We start from the raw sequence: 24324 nt of genomic DNA on the forward strand, positions 1-24324 counted from the left end.
GTAAAGCTCCCCTAGAGCGGATCTTTCGCGCCGTTATTTGAAATGAAAAACAGTCAACAGTTTGACGCCCTTGTTAGTTCCAAAATTTCTTAGTAAATTTCGTGTTTACACAGCATTTTTTTTTTCTTTATGAGTTCAACCTGACTCTCTGTGATTATTTGGTTGAGTTAATCTCTACAATTTTTGTTACACTCTTTAAAAGAGGAGAAAGTTAAATTTTCTATTATTCAATATAACAAAAATATATATTTTTTTTTATAGATTTAAGCTTTAAAGTTTTTTTTTATCACTCTATAGGCAATATTGATTAAAAATATATTCTACACTTTTATTTTGATATAAATATGTAAAATATGGATAAAAGTGCACCTAAAACACAGTTTAAATTTATACTTTTTATCTGTAAAAATGAGATGTGAACATCTAAACAGGATTCGAATAACATTGTTACTGATTAAAACATTTTCATAGCTAGATTTCATAAACTCTTTTTCCCAGAGCATACGTCTCCATTTGGTACCTTTTGAATCTACCTCTTAGCGAATGTCATCGTTGGAAAAAACCATACCAATAAATCAAGATCAAGAGGGAAGATTTACACCAGTAGACATATATATTTCACATTTTCACTTGCACATATTTTGATTAGTATTTCCAAATTGTGTAACAAGATATCAAAATGTCAATAACTGTAAAAATCAAAATTTACCTTGGTATCTTTTGATCTAAAAAAGGCCATATAGACGAACCAAAGCAATACAATGGTGCTAAACTAGAAAAGCCTATAAAATATGCTATAATTCCAGTTCTAGGAACAGACTTCAACATCTTGCTTCCTCGTCAAATGCATAGCCGGAGGAAATGAGTCGTTCCATGTTGAGTAAATATTTACGATCACTAATATTAGGGACCCAATTAATATTTGTCCTTCAACTCAAAATGGTAGGAACCACTTTCACCATCAGACTTTGAGCAAAAGATATCATCTGCAAGAGAAAATTCGATTCAAAGTAAAAACTAAAAATAAATGTAAATGAAACCATGTACAAAACACGTGAAAATATAGTAAAAACACAAACTGGTCAAAATATGCTTCAAAAATTATATGTGTGTTCCCCTCAGAAGAATATTGTAGTGTTGCATTTTACCCTTAAAACAAATTAATATAGGTGCCGCCTAGCCTGAAAAGCAAGGCAGAAACCCTTTGGAAGAGTTATATCTGAGGATTCTATATGTACAGCCATAGCCCATAAACACTAATTCAATTTACCCAATTTAGTAACGATATCTAGGGTCCAATCGTGGCCTCTGTTTAATATTAGAAAGGTGAATCATTCTATTGATATACTTTGTGATTGGATCATCATAGTTTAGTTATATCACCATCTGACAAGACTAATTACTATCTACATGCATTCAAAATATAATACATATATATGTACAGCATTTCCATTGAAGTTCTTACCGAAGCAAATCCAATGCACATTATGCTGAAGCCAGGAAAATTAAAAGGTGCCTTTTCAGATAGGAAAAGAGCTGAAAATTGAGGAGAAAGTGCTTATTAATAAAACTCAATAGTTAATTGAACAAAACAGGAAATGATTAATAACATTCCCCTCACCCGTCAATGGAGAGAAAACCAAGGGAGAAGCAATATGTGCAACTGAACATATGCCCGAAATGCAACCCTGAGCCCTTCCCTGAAAAGAAAAGGCACGTGAGAAGAAATGCACTGAAATAATTCCAGGATATCTAGTATCTACTTAAATAAAAAAAAAAAAAAAAAGAAGGACAAAAGAAATAGACTAAGCAGTAAGCACATAGCATTTTTATCAAGCAAAACTAAGCTCTTTTCTCCTCCTTTACGGAAATATAACAAATACTCTGAAAAACAGTACCTGCTCATGAGAACCAGCTTGTTTAGAGACTATGCTCCGTATCTGCATTAAGACAAAATAAACATAACTCAAGACTATGTTTTAATCATACATTTCATTGGAAGTCAAGGGAAAAAATTTATCTGTTCAAAGGATAGTAAAGAAAGATTAAATAAAAAAGAAACTTACACAGGGCTGTGCAAAAACGTATACTATTGAGAACATGGCAGAAGCATAAGGAACCTGTCAGCATTTAGACATAAGCTATTACCATTATTAATATCAATACCACATAAAGGTGGGGAAGATAGGGATACTGGGGACATATACATGTAAAATTAATCAAAGAACTGTTATTGATTTCACTTACACTTATACTAAAAAATTACATAATTAAAAACTTATTTAACAGAAACCAAGTTGTAATTAGCAATAGAGTTGGAATAAATACCCACGAGGACCATGCTATGCTGTAAAGGAACATCTGCATTTCATTCCACATTGCTAGTTCAGAACATTATAAACAAGTGAAATTTTCTTTTTATAATTTCATCAAAAACAATAGCGGAAAAAAAGGAAAGAAAAAAGAATCTTACATGAATACAGCCGAAAAACAGTCCAATTGAAAGAAGTCTTGCCTCTCCCAGAATTGGGGCCAAAATGGGCATAAGAACAAGCTGGGACAATTAATCAAGAAACTCAAGAACTATTTATATCAAGAGAATACGAAAACTCAATATAGATAAAGGACTGAAATATTGCAATGCAAAATTACCTGTGACACAGTCCCTGTAACCCCAGAAATGACCATCAAGTCAGCAAACTGATTCTTGTCAAAATGAAACTGAGCCTTTAAGTAATACTGCACAGGAAATGGGGAAAAAAATGTTATCATCTCAGACTATACTTCGGTACCTTGTTCTAATTAATTAAAATTTTTTCCTTTTTTATCGTAAACTTGCCAAATTACTAATGAAATGAAATAATACTACATTTTATAGGGGTTCACATGCATACTCCACAAGAAAAAAAAAGGATAATAAGAAAATTAATTAGAAAAATACCAGCATTGAACCATGAAGACCAGCATCTGCAAGGTTGCTGAAGAACGCAACAATTGCTGCTTGAGTAATAGTCAAGCTGCAAATCACGATGAAAAAAACAGAGATAATATAATTGATGTTCCAAAAAGACATCACGTGCGAAGAGGAATGAGAAACGGCAAATTGAACCTGCCAGTGAGGAAGGAAGCTAGGTCTTGCAGAGATCGCAAAGCTTGAAACAGTTGCACATTGCTTTTCGGTTTTGCTTCAATTTTAGTGGCGGCGGGCTTTTCTGCCGTAAGGATTGGGGTAGAAAGATTATTCTCATCGATAATCGAATCCCGAAGGAAAACTAACATGTACACTGCTGCAATCACCGCCACAAGAGTGGAAACCTAATCGAACCAAATTAAAATAAATAATTCAGAATTTGACGCAATTGAAAACAGAGAGAGAGATAAAAAAAATTCTGAAGCAAGATGAAGAACCTGGAAAGTTTGGGCAGCAGAGAGGAAGCGAGTTGAAAGAGTGCCGCAGACGAAGGCGGCGGAGCCTATTCCCGAAAGAATCCCAAACGCGGTGGCGCGTCGACCTTCTGTTACGTTATCTGCCTGAAAATCAAAATGGCGGGAAAGTAATAAACAGCAAAATTGATATATAATTTTAAAATTAAAATTATTTTAGTAGTTTTTATTTTTTAAAGAGAGATATTTACATGTGAATTTGTGATCTTAAAAAAAATATTAGAATACAATCAAAATTTATTATTTTTTGTCTATCACTTTTAACTATTAATTTAATTCTTCTAGTTTAATAATCTAACAAAATACTTTAACCTATTTTTTTAAACATTATGGCTAATTCTACCATTCCTCTAAATGAATCTAAGCATGTGCACGGAAAATAGCAAGAAAAGTACCACATAAGCCAGGGCGAGGCAAGGAACGCTTCCGTCGCAAACCATGGAAATGAGAATCTTAAAGACATAGTATACGTAGAAAAATTCTTTCGTCCTGCTATAAGATAATATACCTGTAAAATTGTCAACACCAAATTATTATAAATGAAATCATTAAGGCCACATGTTTATGCTTTTTATTTTGTCTTTATTTACCAAGCAATTCTCATATGGCAAAAAAATTAGAATAGATTCTCTCAATTTTTTGTAGCAAATAGTATTGATAAAATGTAATTTTTAATATATATTCTTTTAAATATAATAAAAAATATGTGGCAAAAGATGTATAATAAAAGATTACACTAGAGAAAAAAAATTAAAAAAGTTCATTTATCAAAAAAAGATAATACATGTCGTTTAAAAGTTATAAATGCTTCTATAATTTTAAAATATTGGAGCTTACTTTTTAAAAAAAAAATGTTGACTAATTTAATCAAATGCAAACGGAATGAATTTGTGAGAAAGGTACCTATTGGAATAATTGTGAGGATCATGGGCAGTGTGATAATGGTCTTCCTCCCATATTTATCTGAGAGATTACCCAGGAGTGGCATCATCACAAGCGTTCCAAGTCCTACCATCTGCACACATCACATATTTTTGTTTCCCCACAGAAGGATATAAAGTACTGCACATTCATGTAAATGTAAACTACCATACTTTATTTCAAACCATCGAAGAGAGTATATTTTAATACTATATTCTTCAACAAAAGATAGTTTTCTAAAACCATTTAGTGGTAACTTTGCATTTATTTAAAAACTTTTGTTATTGTTATCCTTTCGTAAAAGCAATGCAATGCTGGGTTTTTTTTTTTTTTTTTTTCTGTCAGACAATGTCTGTTTGAGGCACAAAAGGGTACACTGTATTTCACAATTCACTTAATTTTTCAGTTATATTTTTGTTGTCATCTTTTTCGTTGGATCCATTATGTGTTTAAGTTAAAGTTTCATTGGGCCCAATGAGAATTATTGGCAACTTCCTGCTATTGATTGATCCAATAATTTGCCCAATTCATACAGGCCACAGAAAGTGACAAAAATCACAAAGCCTGTGTGGTACGGTGTTTACAGTGGATGATATATATATATATATATATGTACAGTTATTTTTAATTTTTTATATGAATTTAATAATCGAGAGATGTTAGATAATAATTTAATTAAATATATTAAATTATTTAATAATTATTAACTAATAACTTTATATAAAGACTACATAAAATTTTTTATCATATATTATAAAAAAATTAAATATTTTTAAAATATCAGTATTTTTGTCATTTTAATCGTTGATTTCAATTATTTCATATCATATATATTTTTTATCATCGAGATCAATGACTATAACTAATGAAATACCAGTATTCTAAAAACAATTTCTTATATTGTAATATTATAAATGTACCAAAAATAGAGAAGCTTCCCCTTGAAAAAAACAAGGCTCACAATTCACGTATAACGTGTAAGACAAGAAAATCGAATAATTGAAAAGGCCAAAGAAACTGGAGGCATTAGGAATATAAGTCACAGCGCATCTCACTGAAAAATAGGCCAACAAAAACAAAAGAAAAAAGAAAGAGCTATTGACCAAATAAATAAGAGAAAGTATAGAAAATTAATTTTCAGTTAGTTAATATTAATTACTTTTAAAATTAAAAATTTATGATTTATAGTCTAAATTTAAAATAAATAAAAAAGTTTAAAAAATTAATTAATATTGATTGAAAAAAATTACTTAATAAAAAAAATTAAACTGAGAAAAGAACGGGGGGCAAATGAATACTCCTAAACATGGATGGGAAGGAAGTTTCTTTGGCGGGGTAACTAGGACATGTTAGTTTAAGATTGAGCTCCTAATGAACACTCCAAGACACGCGATGACGAGAAGGAAGTTTCTTTAGTTGAGTAAGGACAAACAGATGAAGGCACACTATCACGTTAACTCTTTCTAAACAAATGTGATCGTCTTATTGAGGTGCAAAAGTCTATTAGAACAATTATTGCTGCCCACTGCCCAATACATTTGAAGTAGGCTACCCATCAATTCATCGACTCAGTTCACATTTAATTTAAAAAGTTGTACAAACAATCTGACATATTCTCTATAATGAATGTTATTAAACAATAATATTTGTTGAACTATTTGTTATCAAGTGCTTATGTAATTTTCACTAGCAAATTATAATCTTTTAATAAATAATACTTTACATGTTTAGTTCATCCTGCATAAAATAAATGTATCCTTTAGAAATTAAAAAATGTTCGAATTTATTTTATTTAGTATTATTAATTATTGTTAAAGTTAATAAATACTAAATAAAATAAATTTTAACTTTTTTTACTAATCTTTTTTAATTATCAAACATTTTTGTTTGTCGATTAACAAATTTACATAGTATCTTTTATTATTAATATAACGTTCAACTGAACTATATTGATTTATTGACTCTGTTCTTTTTTTTTTTTCTTAACATTGTTATACAGAGTTTCTCAAAATTGAAACAAGAACAACACAAAAATCTGATTTTATTTTTAATTTAAGCTACATTCATAGTAAATATTACATACGTAAAGGGTTCTGCAAGTGTTGTGTACTGCATGCAAATTAAATTTCACCTACCAGTCTATCATTACACCTATAAATTTTTCTACATAACAAAACCTCCACGCAGAAAGATGATGCTCTTGTAGCATTTGAAAATAATTAAGACCGGTATGACAAGTATTCACTCAAGTAATATAAAAAAAAAAGGAAAAAAAGAAAAAATACTAAAGAACTAATAGAATTTATCATTTTGGTTAATCCTTAGTTAACAATATTTAAAGTGTGGGATAAAAATATATTATTAAATTATTAGACTAAAAGAATTGGATTGATAGAGGACAAAAACAATTCTATTAGACTGCTAGTCTTTCAGCTTTTCTCGAAAAGAAATTAAAGAAAACTAAGTAATTTTGAATTTCTATATACAACACTTTCCTAATTTGTTGTGAAATGTGATGATAAATGGGGTTTATTTGTTGCTTAGCAGTTCCTATTGGTTTCCTCGCTTTTGACGTTAACGTTTTGCATTGCCAGTTTTAATTAAAAACTGTTATTAGATAAGTAATCAGATTCAATTCTCCTCCCAAAAAGGGAAGAGATTTAAGATTGAATTGAAGGCTTTAAATATCTGAATTAGCAGCTTTGCTTACGACAATAATATTTGCCAGTGGCATAGTTAAGAAGAAGAAAATTGGCTAATGTTTATTTAAATGTAAGACAAAAACAAAGAAAAAATGTTAGTCACTTGACATTTCTCGTTCTGAATATGTATACGCCTACAGCAGAGATAATAACTACCAAGTGCATATGCATTATTGATGAATACTGGTGATGAGGGTGAAGAAAGGAAGAGAGGGAATTATGATGGTTGGTAACTAACCGCTTGTTGAAAACCAGTGAGGTAGATGGCAAGGGAGCATTCATCCTCTCCGGGACAGAGTGCCGCCATGGTTACATCCGTGATGGCTGGTATTACCATATGAGTGGAGAAGTTATGAAGAAAAACCGTCATAAAGAGGTGGCTCAACCCATACAAATACAATTTATCCATAATTATATTATTTTTCTCTCCCACGCACTAACACTATAGTAGAGCCCTTTCTTTATTGATCTCTCAGCTTCAATTCCTTTGATTTAACAAAGCTTCCTATCTGTCTGTCTTACTGGGAAAGCCACCAGCTCTTTATATATCACATTTGTGCGTGTATATTTGTGATTGTGAGTAGGGTCACATAGAGTAGTTAATCACTTCAATTATTAATAATAGGAGCAAGCGTAGTGTATACTTGCGATTGCTTTACGTGAAATATCGCGATTTGCATGTCAAACGGAGACAAATTAAATAAAAAAAAAATATTATTTGTATACTAAAATAGTTACTAAAATTAATCACTATATATTTGTATATAAATATATGTATTGTTTAATTTATTTTTAATATATATTTTATATTTTAACATATATATTATATTAGTGACTGATTTTAATGTATACGTAATATGATTGAATTAAATATACTAAAAAACCGGAAAGGACGACAGAGATAGGTGTTCCTTCCTAATCCTTTTTCTCATGTGGTGCATCAAATCGTGGTGAACTGTCAACTAATATATAGATATAACTAGGTTCCAAAGGGTTCAATAATAATAATAAGTGTTAAAGATACACTTTCTCATTAGTGATGAAATTGATTTTTGAACAATATAATCGCACTATTATTGTTCATTTTAAGCTTCTACTACTAATTGGGCTGTAACTCACGGGGGAGAAACTACATAGGCGACAAAAATGGGGGATGCGTAGCTTGAAAGATAGTATGAAATTTGTAGGATTAACTTACGCCTCGAAGCGTGCAAGTTTGATGCAGTGCATCCATTTTCCAACAGGCGTCCAAAATGGTCAAATTGGACCCCACGATACTTGCATGTATAAATGTATTAGGAGACGTTGGATTAGGAATACATCATGTATACTTGTTGCATGTTTATTTCTTTTGCCTTTTTCAACCTGTTGTATCAAAAGCATTAGATTAGATAGCGTAGGGAAAATAACATAGAATAGAATCATTAGATAGCATTGAGTATCTAATTATTATTTAGTTTCTTTATTTAAAAAATCTAACTTCGGCGAGAGAGGAGTTAGCCATGATGAAAAGCATAATAATCATAATTTAAGTGATTATTCATATAAAAAATATCTTTACATGTAAATGATAATTGAAAATTATAGATGATTTAATATATTTAATTAAATTATTTAATATAGTATTAATTATATTAGGTATAAACAAAAAATTAACTATTAAATAAGTTAAAATAGTACATATATTTATTGAAAATATATTAATAATATATTTATATATATATATATATATATATATTCGAAATTTAATAGATTAATAAAATTTATAAATTTAAATATATTACTCCTATTGAATATTCAAATTCATTTTTTTATTACTATCTTTTTTATTTTGTGATTTTATTCTATATATATATATATATATATATATATATATAGTTCTCTGGTGACTAAGGCAGTAGTGGTCAAGGGTGGCCAAAGATTGACCCACAAATAAAAGGTTAACATGTGGAATGGTTGATTATAATAAGAATCATTTTAAAAGTATGTTTTTGTGAATTACATTAAAACAAGGAGTTATAATTTTCACAAATTTTCAAAAAAAATTTTGTGGGCCTTCGACAATCTAGACAAAAAAATGGGAAAAACTAAATTATAAGAAAAAAACAAGAAAAATATAAATAAACCGACAAAAAATTTACTCAATTTGTTGGTTTGGAATTCAATTAAGTAAATTTAAAAATAACAAAAAATAATAAGATTTTTTTATAAACTTTAAATTAATGTCGTAGTTTCTTATTTTTTATTTTTTTACTTGGTTTCTCATTTTTATTAATTGCACAGTTTTTTGTTTATATCTTTTTTTCGGTGTATTTATATTTTTTTTATTTTTTCTTATAATTTAGCTTTTCTCATTTTTTGTCTACATTGTCGAAGGCCTACAAATTTTTTTTTGAAAATTTGTGAAAACTATGGCTCTTGTTTTAATGTAACTCACAAAAACATATTTTTAAAATGATTCTTATTATAATCAACCATTCTACATGTCAACCTCTTATTTGTGGGTTAATTTTTTGTCACCTTTGACCACTACTTCTTTGGTCACCAGAGAACTCTCCATATATATATATATATATATATAGTGTGTATACATATAATATTTTTAATATAATATACATGAATATCTTAACTATTATTTTTATATAAAAATATTTTTATGCAAGTAGCAATCGAAAATTTTAACGTGTGACTAACTAGTAAGCATTTAAAAGCAAAGATGATGTTACCAAATATGAGACCAATGATAATATTTGTTTGAAAAACAAATAATCATTTTGTTATTCCTTCATCAAAGCTTCCATATCTTATCCAGTTTTTTTAGAGCCCGCTGCTATCTTTTCATCCCAATGATGGGAAGCATAAGTACGATATGACCTTTAATAATTTGGTGACCGGTATCGTATTACAGTATTACTTTTGCAAGTGACATATCGAGCATTGCTCACAGTAACGAAAACTTTGAATTGTAAATTAGAGTGAATTAATCAACTGATCAAGTACCTTATTCGATTAATTACTATATGACATTACTATATCCTAGCACTACTTTTTCTCTCCTTTCAATAATCCTCTTAAGAAAAATATACGTGGGTTGGAATGTCTTATAATTAGAGGGCCATTTTTGAGTACAAGACTTTGTAAGTGATAACTTTTTTTCTTGATAAATAATTGATAGTTTTTGGGTCTGAAAATTGATACTTTGTTTAAGTGATATCAAGCTGCATTAATGGTGACTTTTTTTTTTTATAAAAATGGTGGGTTTAGAAGTTGAAAAAGACAATTCATACACCCAAATATGGCCCACTACCAAGCTTGGGAAAAGGCCCAATGTTCCAAGTATAACCTTGAGACCAAAAATTTGAAAATCTGGTTAAGACTTGAGACAAAGAGTATATATAAATATATAATCACAACCCAATGACTAGCAATAGACCCCTTAAATAAAGCTCATATATATATATATATGAAAAGGAGACCAACTGAAAAATTTGAATCAACTAAGACCAATAAATTACTATAATTATATATTATATATACTAGCGGTTCAATAGGTACTAACCATGAAATTTTTTTAATTTGTGAATTGTTGTTGTATCTTTCTAAAATATGGAACGATTTAATTTAGAGAGTAGAAATTGAATCTTTCGATTTTCGAAAGATATCCAAAAATCAGACCCTCTAATTTTTGTACTCGAACCCTCTAATTTGTGGAAATTTTTTTTAAATAAATAAAATAAATATTTTATTTACCAAAATATACAATTTCTAGCATTTTTATGAAAATCCATCATATGTCTTATCTTGTTTACAATAACAAAATAAGATTAGATGTATCTCATTTACACTGTAAACGAGATAAGAGTGAAAACGACATATAATCACATTTGTACATATGATGTGTAACAACCTTATCTCGTTGACAGTGTAAACAAGATACATGTAATCTTATTTCATTTATACTGTAAACGAGATAAGAGAGGATGCGGCCTATATATATAATTTGTTTATAGCGCCCTTTAGATAGACATTTGTCCTATTTCTTCAACTTTTCTCCAACTTCTACCATTTTCTAATCATATTATCGAATTACTCGACTATTATGATGCGCACAGATGCACGTTATCCGAACATTAACCAACTGAACGCAACATGGCACATCACTAAGGCAGTTGACTTCAAGGTTAGTCTTTTTTTTTTTTATGTTTATGTTAGAGCATGTATGTGTAGCTATGTTTAGGATACTTTTATAAAAACTAATACACAATATATGTTAGGTGGGCGAATGCATTGTTAATAAGAGTTAACTGATAGGATATGATTTTAGGTTTTAGTAAAATTAATTTTTAGGTAAATTTTAATTTAATTTTGTTTTTATTTAAATTAAGTTATTAAGTATATGTTTATGAATTTAGTTATTAATTATTTAAGTAAGTATCTTTATTTAAATTAATATATTAACACGATGTTTATTAATTTAGTGATTATTTATTTAAATAAATATTTTTATTTAAGTTAATTTATTAAATAAATTTTTATTAATTTAGTTATTAATTATTTAAGTAAATATTGTTATTTAAGTTAACATATTAATTCAATGTTTATTAATTTAGTGACTAACTATTTAAGTAAATGATTTTATTTAAATTAATTTATTAAGTAGATATTTATTAATTTAATTATTAATTACTTAAGTAAATGTCTTTATTTAAATTAATATATTTATTTGATATTTATTAATTTAGTTAATAATTATTTAAATATTATTTAAGTTAATTAATTAAGTAGATGTTTACTAATTTAGTTATTAATTATTTAAGTAAATATTTTTATTTAAATTAATTTATTAAATAAATATTTCTAGTTATTTGTTAAATTAATTTATTTATTAGTTAAATTATTATGTTAACCTTTATATGTTTATTAATTTTGTTAATTTTGATAGAGCTAGAGCTTTATATATTTCTTATCAAAATTTATTTTTATGATAGGCCTCGCCTACTCCTTCCGAGACGAGTGAGTCAAATACTTGCACAATCGGACGCTATTGTCCCCTACTTGAGGGAAGCTGGTTTTGGCGATACGGTGCCACTCAGACATTTTGTATTTGACAACTTCCTGATCATAGCATTTGTGAAGGATGATGTCCTAAGACCCACACTGTTCACCTGTCATGGAGTGAGTCACCATGACTTGCAGGACGTTGCGTACCACCTTGGGTTATGCACGCATGGAGAGCCAGTGGGTAGGTGTTTTTTGGGATTTTCACACATGATATGGGACCGAGGCCTGGGAGTTGGTGGAGTGGCTACTTGGTGCCAAGCTTCCTGTAGTTCAGCAGCAGGGTGCGCGGATGAAGGGGTCTTTCTCCCTCAAGTTGACATGGCTTCAGGAGTGACTCCGGCAGATGCTCGATACCCATGATCCAAACACCCTCCGACAGTACACGAGATGCTACATACTTCTGATGATTGGAGGTTACCTGATCACTGACAAGTCAAAAAACCAAGTACATCTCCGGTGGCTGCCACTGCTTGAGGACTTTCAGAGGTGTCGTGCTCTGTCTTAGCCTTCAGCGGTGCTTGCATAGACATACCATTCCCTATGCAGTGTATCACATTGAGGCACCACAAATATCGCAGGATGCACTACGCTGCTAGTCTCTTAGATATACCAGAAATTTCTTCAGTGGTGTCTACCTAAGTGACGGGTTTATATGTACCCTATGGCTGCTAGATAACCATTACTTATGGTTTTCTTCTTCTCGTTTATGTAATTCAATATGATGTTCGATAAATTGAATCATTATTATTCTTGCAAATATCTACAGGTTGATAAGTATGGCACAGCAGAGTAGGGACTAGCACGAGCAGAGAGTCCTCCGATGATGTCGGGGCTTGGATAAGTTATAATGAGATGAGGCAAGCGAGATTCTTTTATTCAGTTATACTAGCATGAATTACTTATGATGTTTTAGTACGTATTACTGATGATTATTTTACAACATTTGTCGTAGTTCCTGTGGATTCCGTACGACGACCTTACACTACAGGACCTCTGCCCGCTATGGCTGAAGGATGAGGAAAAGTGGGAGAAATAGATGTCTATTGTTCTCCTCGTCTGTTTCAACATCGTTAAGTTTCACCATGTTGACCGGGTGAAGCGCCAATTTGGTGGCAGCAGCTGGTGCTAGTGGCCCCAGTCAACATCGATAGGTTCTTGACCACCACAAGTTGGGGTGAGGACGTATGGTGGCCTACCAAGCCCCAGAAGTGGTACGATGGTTGGAGGGCTTGGTTTGAGGAGGGACATCGAATCTCCATTTAGCCATTTACAGACTATCGACCTAGTTAGGAGTACTGGAATTAGTACCAGTAAGCTTACCGCGTTAGACGCCTATCAGGGCAGCATGTGCTTGTTGACCCCAGGCTGTTCCACTTACCCGGTGACGTTCAACCTATTGCCAGCTAGCTGAGAGACGTCCTGCACCTTCCCTGAGATGTGTCTGACCATCGTCGGCATGCCAGGGAGGTTCAGGCAGACACCTGGAGGCCTACCAAGAGAGATAGAGATGTCAGAGAGCATCGATGACCACGAAAGGACAGGGTCAGGCCTCGCAGTGAGTGCTTGGATGTGGAGTCCGAGAAAGAGGCTGAGTATCACCGACAGGAGGAGCACAGTGATTTTTCAGGTGACCAGGATGACTCACTGCCTCCACTACCCCCTCCTCCACCTCTACCACCACCACCACCTTCACCATCGAGTTCACATTCACAGGCAGGTTGGGACGCTTGGGATACTGCCCTTCCTGGAGGGCATGACCTCGGAGAATCCATCAGTCATCACGAGGCATCAATGGTCGAGGAAGCATTCCAGATTTGGGCTATCGATCATCACACGATGCAGCGACTTGCCGACCAATTTCGCACGAGCAGGGAACAGAGCATTGGGCATGTTCACAGCATTCGTCTACTCTATGTCTACCATAGATTGGGTTTTATACACTTCACCAGGGTCTAGCACCTCATACGGCACACACCTCTGACACGGTGCCCAGTATGCTACCCCACCATCAGTTGACTATGGCCTTTTGATGACGGCATCACAGCCAATGCCGCCACCTCCGTGTCGTCCCCCTACTCAGCCTCAGGATCAGCCCCATCCATATGCACCAGTGCCTTACTCAGACAGTTATGTTGTCCCTCATCATTCACTACCTCCGCAACTACCACCTCAGTCATAGGATCCCTCTCCTCACCCGCAGCCTCCTCCAGACCCACGTCCTAGCAGACCTCACTGACAGGTACATTGGTGCACAAAATTGTGATTCACACTTTTCACAACTCCGCACAACTAACCAGCAAGTGCACTATGTCGTCCAAGTAATACCTTACGTGAGTAAGGGTCGATCCCACGGAGATTGTCGGCTTGAAGCAAGCTATCGTCATCTTGTAAATCTCATTTAGGCGGATTCAAATGGTTATGAGATTTTGATAATTAAAAGATAAATAAAACATAAAATAAAATAAAGATACTTATGTAATTCATTGGTGGAAATTTCAGATAAGCGTTTGGAGATGCTTTGTTGCTTCTGAACCTCTGCTTTCCTATTGTCTTCTTCCAATCATGCGTGCTCCCTTTCATGGCAAGTTGTATGATCCTCTCGGATGAAAAATACCAGGTACGATCTCTGCACGGCTAATCAACTGTCAGATTTCTCGTCTCGGATGAAAAATACCAGGTACAGATACCGCACGGCTAATCATCTCTCGATTCTCACTAGCGTCGGAATAGGACCCTTATCCTTTTACACAGTGTCACTGCGCCCAATGATGAGCGGATAACTTATACGCTTTTTGGCATTGTTTTTAGTATGTTTTTAGTAGAATCTAGTTACTTTTAGGGATATTTTCATTAGTTTTTATGTTAAATTCACATTTCTGGACTTTACTATGAGTTTGTGTGTTTTTCTATGATTTCAGGTGTTTTCTGGCTGAAATTGAGGGACTTGAGCAAAAATCAGATTCAGAGGTTGAAGAAGGATTGCTGATGCTGTTGGATTCTGAACTCCCTGCACTCAAAGTGGATTTTCTGGAGCTACAGAACTCAAAATGGCGCGCTTCCAATTGCGTTGGAAAGTAGACCTCCAGGGCTTTCCAGAAATATATAATAGTTCATACTTTGGCCGAGTTTAGATAACGTAAAAGGGCATTGAACGCCAGTTCTACGCTGCTGTCTGGAGTTAAACGCCAGAAACACGTCACAAGCCAGAGTTGAACGCCAGAAATACATTACAAACTGGCGTTCAACTCCAAGATTGGCCTCTACACGTGTAATATTCAAGCTCAGCCCAAGCACACACCAAGTGGGCCCCGGAAGTGGATTTATGCATCAATTACTTACTTCTGTAAACTATAGTAACTAGTTTAGTATAAATAGGACTTTTTACTATTGTATTAGACATCTTTGATCAGTTTTATGCTATCTTAGACTTTCATGGGGGCTGGCCATTCGGCCATGCCTGGACCATTATCACTTATGTATTTTCATACGGTAGAGTTTCTGCACTCCATAGATTAAGGTGTGGAGCTCTGCTGTTCCTCAAAGACTAATGCAAAGTACTACTGTTTTTCTATTCAATTCAACTTATTCCGCTTCTAAGATATTCATTCGCACTTCAACATGAATGTGATGAAGGTGACAATCATCATCATTCCCTATGAACGCGTGCCTGACAACCACTTCCGTTCTACCTTCGATTGAATGATTATCTCTTGGATCTCTTAATCAGAATCTTCGTGGTGTAAGCTAGATTGATGGCGGCATTCATGAGAATCCGGAAAGTCTAAACCTTGTCTGTGGTATTCCGAGTAGGATTCTGGGATTGAATGACTGTGACGAACTTCAAACTCGCGAGTGCTGGGCGTAGTGACAGACGCAAAAGGAGGGTGAATCCTATTCCAGTATGATCGAGAACCTCAGATGATTAGCCGTGCTGTGACAGAGCATTTGGACCATTTTCACAAGAGGATAGGATGCAGCCATTGACCACGGTGATGCCTCCAGACGATTAGCCATGCAGTGACAGCGCATCGGACCATTTTCTAGAGAGGATTAAAAGTAGCCATTGACAATGGTGATGTCCTTACATAAAGCCAGCCATGGAAAGGAGTAGGACTGATTGGATGAAGACAGCAGGAAAGCAGAGGTTCAGAGGGACGAACGCATCTCCATACACTTATCTGAAATTCTCACCAATGATATACATAAGTATTTCTATCTTTATTTTCTGTTTATTTATTAGTATTTTCGAAAACTCCATAACTATTTTATATCCGCCTGACTGAGATTTACAAGGTGACCATAGCTTGCTTCATACCAACAATCTCCGTGGGATCGACCCTTACTCACGTAAGGTTTATTACTTGGACGACCCAGTGCACTTGCTGGTTAGTTGTATCGAAGTTGTGAATGAGAAACGATTTATTAAGACGTGCGTACAGAGTTTTTAGCGTCGTTGCCTGAGATCACAATTTCGTGCACCAAGTTTTTGGCGCCGTTGCCGGGGATCACAATTTCGTGCACCAAGTTTTTGGCGCCGTTGCTGGGGATTGTTCGAGTTTGAACAACTGACGGTTTATCTTGTTGCTCAGATTAGGTAATTTTCTTTTTGTTTTATTTTCAAAAATTTTTCAAAAACCTTTCAAAAATTTCTCATCTGTTTTCGAAAAAATAAATAAATAAATAAATCTTTTCAAAAATATATTTTTCTTCAGAATTTTTAAGAATGAATTCTAGAGTTTCATGAAGCATGTTGAAGTCTGGCTGGCTGTAAAGCCATGTCTAATTCTTTTGGATAGGGGCTTCCAACCATCAGCATAGAGGCAAGTTAATTGGAATGTCAGCCGTGGCATGTCTGAGTTACATACTAAAGTTTGGCTGGCTATTAAGCCATGCCTAACCCTCGGATTGGAGCTTTAGACTAAGAATACAAGATTCCTGGAATTCATATTAAAAAATTTTGAAATCCTTATTTTCTTTTTCCTATATGTTTTTTCGAAAAAAATATACAAAAATCCAAAAAAATAAAAAAATCATAAAAATAAAAAATATTTCATGTTTCTTGTTTGAGTCTTGAGTCAAGTTGAAAGTTTGGTGTCAATTGCATATTCATCTTGCATTTTTCGAAAAATTCATGCATTCATAGTGTTCTTCATGATCTTCAAGTTGTTCTTGGTAAGTCTTCTTGTTTGATCTTGATGTTTTCATGTTTTGTGTCTTTTCTTATTTTTCATATGCATTCTTGCATTCATAGTGTCTATACATAAAAAATTTTTAAGTTTGGTGTCTTGTATGTTTTTTTTGCATTAAAAATTTTTCAAAAATAAGTTCTTGATGTTCATCTTGACATTCAAAGTGTTCTTGGTGTTCATCTTGACATTCATAGCATTCTTGCATGCATTCATTGTTTTGATCCAAAATTTTCATGCATTGAGTCTTTTTCATGTTTTTCTCTCTCATCATTAAAAATTCAAAAATAAAAAAAAAATATCTTTCCCTTTTTCACTCATAAATTTCGAAAATTTGAGTTGACTTTTTCAAAACTTTTTAAAATCTAGTTGTTTTTATGAGTCAAATCAAATTTTCAATTTAAAAATCTTATCTTTTTCAAAATCTTTCTCAAAAATCAAATCTTTTTCATTTTTCTTATTTATTTTCGAAAATTTTAAAAATATTTTTCAAAAATCTTTTTCTTATCTTTATCTCCTAATTTTCGAAAATAACATCATCAATTAATGTTTTGATTCAAAAATTTCAAGTTTGTTACTTGCTTGTTAAGAAAGATTCAAACTTTGAGTTCTAGAATCATATCTTGTGATTTCTTGTGAATCAAGTCATTAATTGTGATTTTAAAAATCAAATCTTTTTCAAAACTAATTTCAATCATATCTTTTCAAAAATATCTCTTTATCTTATCTTTTTCAAAATTTAATTTTAAAATATCCTTTCTAACTTATCTTCTTATCTTTTCAAAATTGATTTTCAATTTTGTTTCAACTAACTAACTAACTGTTTGTTTGTTTCTTATCTTTTTCCAAACTACCTAACTAACTCTCTTTCTCTTTAATTTTCGAAAATATCTTCCCTCTTTTTCAAAATTTCTTTTTAATTAACTAATTAATTTAATTGTTCATTTTAATTTTCGAAAATTACTAACCTTTTTCAAAAACTATTTTCGAAAATCACTAACTCTTTTTCAAAAATTATTTTCGAAAATTCTCTCTCTCTCTTATCTCCTTCTATTTATTTATTCATCTACTAACACTTCATCTCACCCAAATTCGAACCCCCTCTTCCATCTGTGTTCGAATTTTTTCTTCTTCTTTTCTTCTACTCACATAGGGACCTCTATACTGTGGTAAAAAGGACCCCTATTATTATTATTTTTCTGTCCCTCTTTTTCATATGAGCAGGAGCAAGGACAAGAACATTCTTGTTGAAGCAGATCCAGAACCTGAAAGGACTCTGAAAAGGAAACTAAGAGAGGCTAAATTACAACAATCCAGCAAGCATCTTTTAGAAATTTTCGAACAAGAAGAGGAGATGGCAGCTGAAAATAATAATAATGCAAGGAGGATGTTTGGTGACTTTACTGCACCTAATTCCAATTTACATGGAAGAAGCATCTCCATTCCTGCCATTGGAGCAAACAATTTTGAGCTTAAACCTCAATTAGTTTCTCTGATGCAGCAGAACTACAAGTTTCATGGACTTCCATCTGAAGATCCTTTTCAGTTCTTAACTGAATTCTTGCAGATATGTGATACTGTTAAGACTAATGGAGTAGATCCTGAAGTCTACAGGCTCATGCTTTTCCCTTTTGCTGTAAGAGACAGAGCTAGAGTATGGTTGGACTCTCAACCCAAAGATAGCCTGAACTCTTGGGATAAGCTGGTCAAGGCTTTCTTAGCCAAGTTCTTTCCTCCTCAAAAGCTGAGTAAGCTTAGAGTGGATGTTCAGACCTTCAGACAGAAAGAAGGTGGATCCCTCTATGAAGCTTGGGAGAGATACAAAGGACTGACCAAAAAGTGTCCTTCTGACATGCTTTTAAAATGGACCATCCTGGATATATTCTATGATGGTCTGTCTGAATTAGCTAAGATGTCATTGGATACTTCTGCAGGTGGATCCATTCACCTAAAGAAAACGCCTGCAGAAGCTCAAGAACTCATTGACATGGTTGCTAATAACCAGTTCATGTACACTTCTGAGAGGAATCCTGTGAGCAATGGGACGCCTCAGAAGAAGGGAGTTCTTAAAATTGATACTTTGAATGCCATATTGGCTCAGAATAAAATATTGACTCAGCAAGTCAATATGATTTCTCAGAGTCTGAATGGAATGCAAGCTGCATCCAACAGTACTCAAGAGGCATCTTCTGAAGAAGAAGCTTATGATCCTGAAAACCCTGCAATAGCAGAGGTGAATTACATGGGTGAACCTTATGGAAACACCTATAACCCCTCATGGAGAAATCACCCAAATCTCTCATGGAAGGATCAACAAAAGCCTCAACAAGGCTTTAATAATGGTGGAAGAAATAGGTTTAACAATAGTAAACCTTTTCCATCATCCACTCAGCAACAAACAGGGAACTCTGAACAAAATACCTCTAATTTAGCAAACTTAGTCTCTGATCTATCTAAGGCCACTGTAAGTTTCATGAATGAAACAAGGTCCTCCATTAGAAATTTGGAGGCACAAGTGGGCCAGCTGAGTAAAAGGATCACTGAAATCCCTCATAGTACTCTCCCAAGCAATACAGAAGAAAATCCAAAAGGAGAGTGCAAGGCCATTGACATAGTCAACACGGCCGAACCTGGAGAGGAAGGGGAGGACGTAAATCCCAGTGAGGAAGACCTCCTGGGACGTCCAGTGATCAATAAGGAGTTTCTCTTTGAGGAACCAAAGGAATCTGAGACTCATCTAGAGACCATAGAGATTCCATTGAACCTCCTTATGCCCTTCATGAGCTCTGACGAGTATTCATCTTCTGAAGAGAATGAGGATGTTACTGAAGAGCAAGTTACCAAGTACCTTGGTGCAATCATGAAGCTGAATGCCAAATTATTTGGTATTGAGACTTGGGAAGATGAACCTCCCTTATTCACCAATGAACTAAGTGATCTGGATCAATTGACATTGCCTCAGAAGAAACAGGATCCGGAAAAGTTCGTAATACCTTGTACCATAGGCAACATGATCTTTGAAAAGGCTCTGTGTGACCTTGGTTCAGGGATAAACCTCATGCCCCTCTCTGTAATAGAAAAACTGGGAATCTTTGGGGTGCAAGCTACTAAAATCTCATTAGAGATGGCAGACAATTCAAGAAAATAGGCTTATGGACAAGTAGAGGACGTGTTAGTAAAGGTTGAAGGCCTTTACATCCCTGCTGATTTCATAATCCTTGATACTGGGAAGGATGAGGATGAATCCATCATCCTTGGAAGACCTTTCCTAGCCACAGCAAGAGTTGTAATTGATATTGACAGAGGTGAATTAGTCCTTCAATTGAATGAGGACTCCCTTGTGTTTACAACTCAAGGTTACCCTTCTGTAAACATGGAAAAGAGGCACAGTAAGCTTCTCTCAAAACAGAGTCAACCAGAGCCCCCACAGTAAAACTCTAAGTTTGGTGTTGGGAGGCCACAACCAAACTCTAAGTTTGGTGTTGAACTCCCATATCCAAACTCTAAGTTTGGTGTTGGAAAGTCTCAACAATGCTCTGAACATCTGTAAGGCTCCATGAGAGCCCACTGTCAAGCTATTGACATTAAAGAAGCGCTTGTTGGGAGGCAACCCAATTTTTATTTATCTAATTTTATTTTTCTTGTTCTTTCATGTTTTATTAGGTTCATGATCATGTGGAGTCACAAAAAAATATAAAAATTGAAAATAGAATAAAAAACAGCAGAAGAAAAATCACACCCTGGAGGAAGACCTTACTGGCGTTTAAACGCCAGTAAGAAGCATCTGGCTGGCGTTCAACGCCAGAACAGAGCATGGTCTGGCGCTGAACACCCAAAATGGGCAGCATCTAGGCGTTTGAACGCCAGAATTGCACCCTAGAGAAGAGCTGGCACTGAACGCCCAGAACAAGCATGGTTCTGGCGTTCAACGCTAGAAATGGGCAACAAATGGGTGTTCAATGCCCAGAACAAGCACCAATCTGGCGCTGAACGCCCAGAGTTGTGTGCAAGGGCATTTTGCATGCCTAATTTGGTGCAAGGTTGTAAATCCTTGAACACCTCAGGATCTGTGGACCCCACAGGATCCCCACCTACCTCCACTCACTTCTTCTCACCCCTCTTTCACACAATCCCATAAACACTCTTCCCCAAAACTCTTTACCAATCACCTCAATCTCTCTTCCCTATAACCACTTCACCACTCACATCCATCCACTCTTCCCCATAAACCTACCTCATAAACCCCACCTACCTTCAAAATTCAAAATCAATTTCCCACCCAAAATCCACCCTTATGGCCGAACCTTACCCCCCCTCCCTTCCCTATATAAAGCCATCCATTCTTCTTCATTTTTACACAACACAACCCTCTCTTCCCCTTCTTGGCCGAATACACCCCTCCCCCATCTCCTCCATATTTTCTTCTTCTTCTTCATCTATTCTTTCTTCTCTTGCTCGAGGACGAGCAATATTCTAAGTTTGGTGTGGTAAAACATAAGCTTTTTGTTTTTCCATTACCATTGATGGCACCCAAGATCGGAGAATCCTCTAGAAAAGGGAAAGGGAAGACAAAAGCTTCCACCTCCGAGTCATGGGAGATGGAAAGATTCATCTCCAAAGCTCATCAAGACCACTTCTATGATGTTGTGGTCAAGAAGAAGGTGATCCCCGAGGTCCCTTTCAAGCTCAAGAAGAATGAGTATCCGGAGATCCGACATGAAATCCAAAGAAGAGGTTGGGAAGTTCTAACAAACCCCATCCAACAAGTCGGCATCCTAATGGTTCAAGAGTTCTATGCCAATGCATGGATCACTAGGAACCATGATCAAAGTAAGAACCCAAACCCAAAGAATTATATTACAATGGTTCAGGGGAAATACTTAGATTTTAGTCCAGAAAATGTGAGGTTGGCATTTAATTTGCCTATGATGCAAGGAGATGCACGCCCCTACACTAGAAGGGTCAACTTTAATCAAAGGTTGGACCAAGTCCTCATGGACATATGTGTGGAAGGAGCTCAATGGAAGATTGACTCCAAAGGCAAGCCGGTTCAATTAAGAAGACTGGACCTCAAGCATGTGGCTAGAGGATGGTTGGAGTTCATCCAACACTCCATCATCCCCACTAGCAACCGATCTGAAGTTACTGTGGATCGGGCCATCATGATCTATAGCATCATGATTGGAGAAGTAGAAGTTCATGAAGTCATCTCCCTTGAACTCTACAAAATAGCCGAAAAGCCCTCTCCTGGGGCAAGGCTAGCTTTTTCTCATCTTATTTGCCATTTATGTTACTCAGCTGGAGCTTTCATAGAAGGAGACATTCCCATTGAGGAAGAGAAGCCCATCACTAAGAAAAGGATGGAGCAAGCAAGAGAGCCCATTCATGGATCTCAAGAGACGCATGAAGCTCATCACCATGAGATCCCGGAGATGCCTCAAATGCATTTTCCTCCATAAAACTATTGGGAACAAATCAACACCTCCTTAGGAGAATTAAGTTCCAACATGGGACAATTAAGGGTGGAACATCAAGAGAACTCCATCATCCTTCATGAAATAAGAGAAGATCAAAAAGCAATGAGGGAGGAGCAACAAAGACAAGGAAGAGCCATAGAAGAGCTCAAGGACATCATTGGTTCCTCAAGAAGGAAACGCCACCATCACTAAGGTGGACTCATTCCTTGTTCTTATTTTCTGTTTTTTGTTTTCTTAATGTTAAGTGCTTATCCATGTTTGTGTCTTATTACATGATCATTAGTAGTTAGTAACTATGTCTTAAAGTTATGAATGTCCTATGAACCCATCACCTCTCTTAAATGAAAACTGTTTTAATTCAAAAGAACAAGAAGTACATGAGTTTCGAATTTATCCTTGAACTTCTTAGTTTAATTATATTGATGTGGTGACAATACCTTTTGTTTTCTAAATGAATGCTTGAACAGTGCATATGTCTTTTGAAGTTGTTGTTTAAGAATGTTAAATATGTTGGCTCTTGAAAGAATGATGATAAGGAGACATGTTATTTGATAATCTGAAAAATCATAATAATGATTCTTGAAGCAAGAAAAAGTAGCAAAGAACAAATCTTGCAGAAAAGAAATAGCGAAAAAATAGAAAGAAAAAAAAAAGAGAAAAAGCAAGCAGAAAAAGCCAAAAGCTCTTAAAACCAAGAGGCAAGAGCAAAAAGATAATAACCCTTAAAACCAAAAGGCAAGGGTAAATACAAGGGATCCCAAGGCTTTGAGCATCAATGGATAGGAGGGCCTAAAGGAATAAAATCCTGGCCTAAGCGGCTAAACCAAGCTGTCCCTAACCATGTGCCTGTGGCGTGAAGGTGTCAAGTGAAAACTTGAGACTGAGCGGTTAAAGTCAAGGTCCAAAGCAAAAACAGAGTGTGCTTAAGAACCCTGGACACCTCTAATTGGGGACTTTAGCAAAGCTGAGTCACAATCTGAAAAGGTTCACCCAATTATATGTCTGTGGCATTTATGTATCCGGTGGTAATACTGGAAAACAAAGTGCTTAGGGCCACGGCCAAGACTCATAAAATAGCTGTGTTCAAGAATCATCATACTGAACTAGGAGAATCAATAACACTATCTGAACTCTGAGTTCCTATAGATGCCAATCATTCTGAACCTCAATGGATAAAGTGAGATGCAAAAACTATTCAAGAGGCAAAAAGCTACAAGTCCCGCTCATCTGATTGGAACTATGTTTCATTGATAGTTTAGAATTTATAGTATATTCTCTTCTTTTTATCCTAATTGATTTTCGGTTGCTTGGGGACAAGCAACAATTTAAGTTTGGTGTTGTGATGAGCGGATAATTTATACGCTTTTTGGCATTGTTTTTAGTATGTTTTTAGTAGAATCTAGTTACTTTTAGGGATGTTTTCATTAGTTTTTATGTTAAATTCACATTTCTAGACTTTACTATAAGTTTGTGTGTTTTTCTGTGATTTCAGGTATTTTCTGGCTGAAATTGAGGGACTTGAGCAAAAATCAG

The 24324-nt window shown here is 34.4% G+C and overlaps 1 protein-coding gene and 1 non-coding gene across 2 annotated transcripts; both read right to left on the reverse strand.

The window, feature by feature from the left end:
* Positions 1-594: 594 nt before the first annotated feature.
* Positions 595-7736, reverse strand: LOC112766720 (uncharacterized). The gene is made up of 14 exons (XM_025812613.3): positions 7306-7736; positions 4348-4459; positions 3840-3952; positions 3409-3531; positions 3110-3315; positions 2942-3017; positions 2653-2739; positions 2474-2554; positions 2329-2361; positions 2067-2120; positions 1899-1940; positions 1622-1700; positions 1466-1536; positions 595-986 (listed from the first exon to the last, which is right to left on the reverse strand). Exons 1-14 carry the CDS (start codon positions 7474-7476, stop codon positions 930-932), a joined length of 1305 nt encoding a protein of 434 aa, XP_025668398.1. The 5' UTR covers positions 7477-7736; the 3' UTR covers positions 595-929.
* Positions 7737-19064: 11328 nt separating this feature from the next.
* On the reverse strand, positions 19065-19172 carry LOC112767502 (small nucleolar RNA R71). The gene has a single exon (XR_003184944.1). It is a non-coding gene; the product is annotated as a small nucleolar RNA R71 (small nucleolar RNA).
* Between the last annotated feature and the right edge of the window lie 5152 nt (positions 19173-24324).

Source organism: Arachis hypogaea, chromosome 17 (genome assembly GCF_003086295.3).
Source record: "Arachis hypogaea cultivar Tifrunner chromosome 17, arahy.Tifrunner.gnm2.J5K5, whole genome shotgun sequence".
Taxonomy (NCBI): Eukaryota; Viridiplantae; Streptophyta; class Magnoliopsida; order Fabales; family Fabaceae; genus Arachis; species Arachis hypogaea.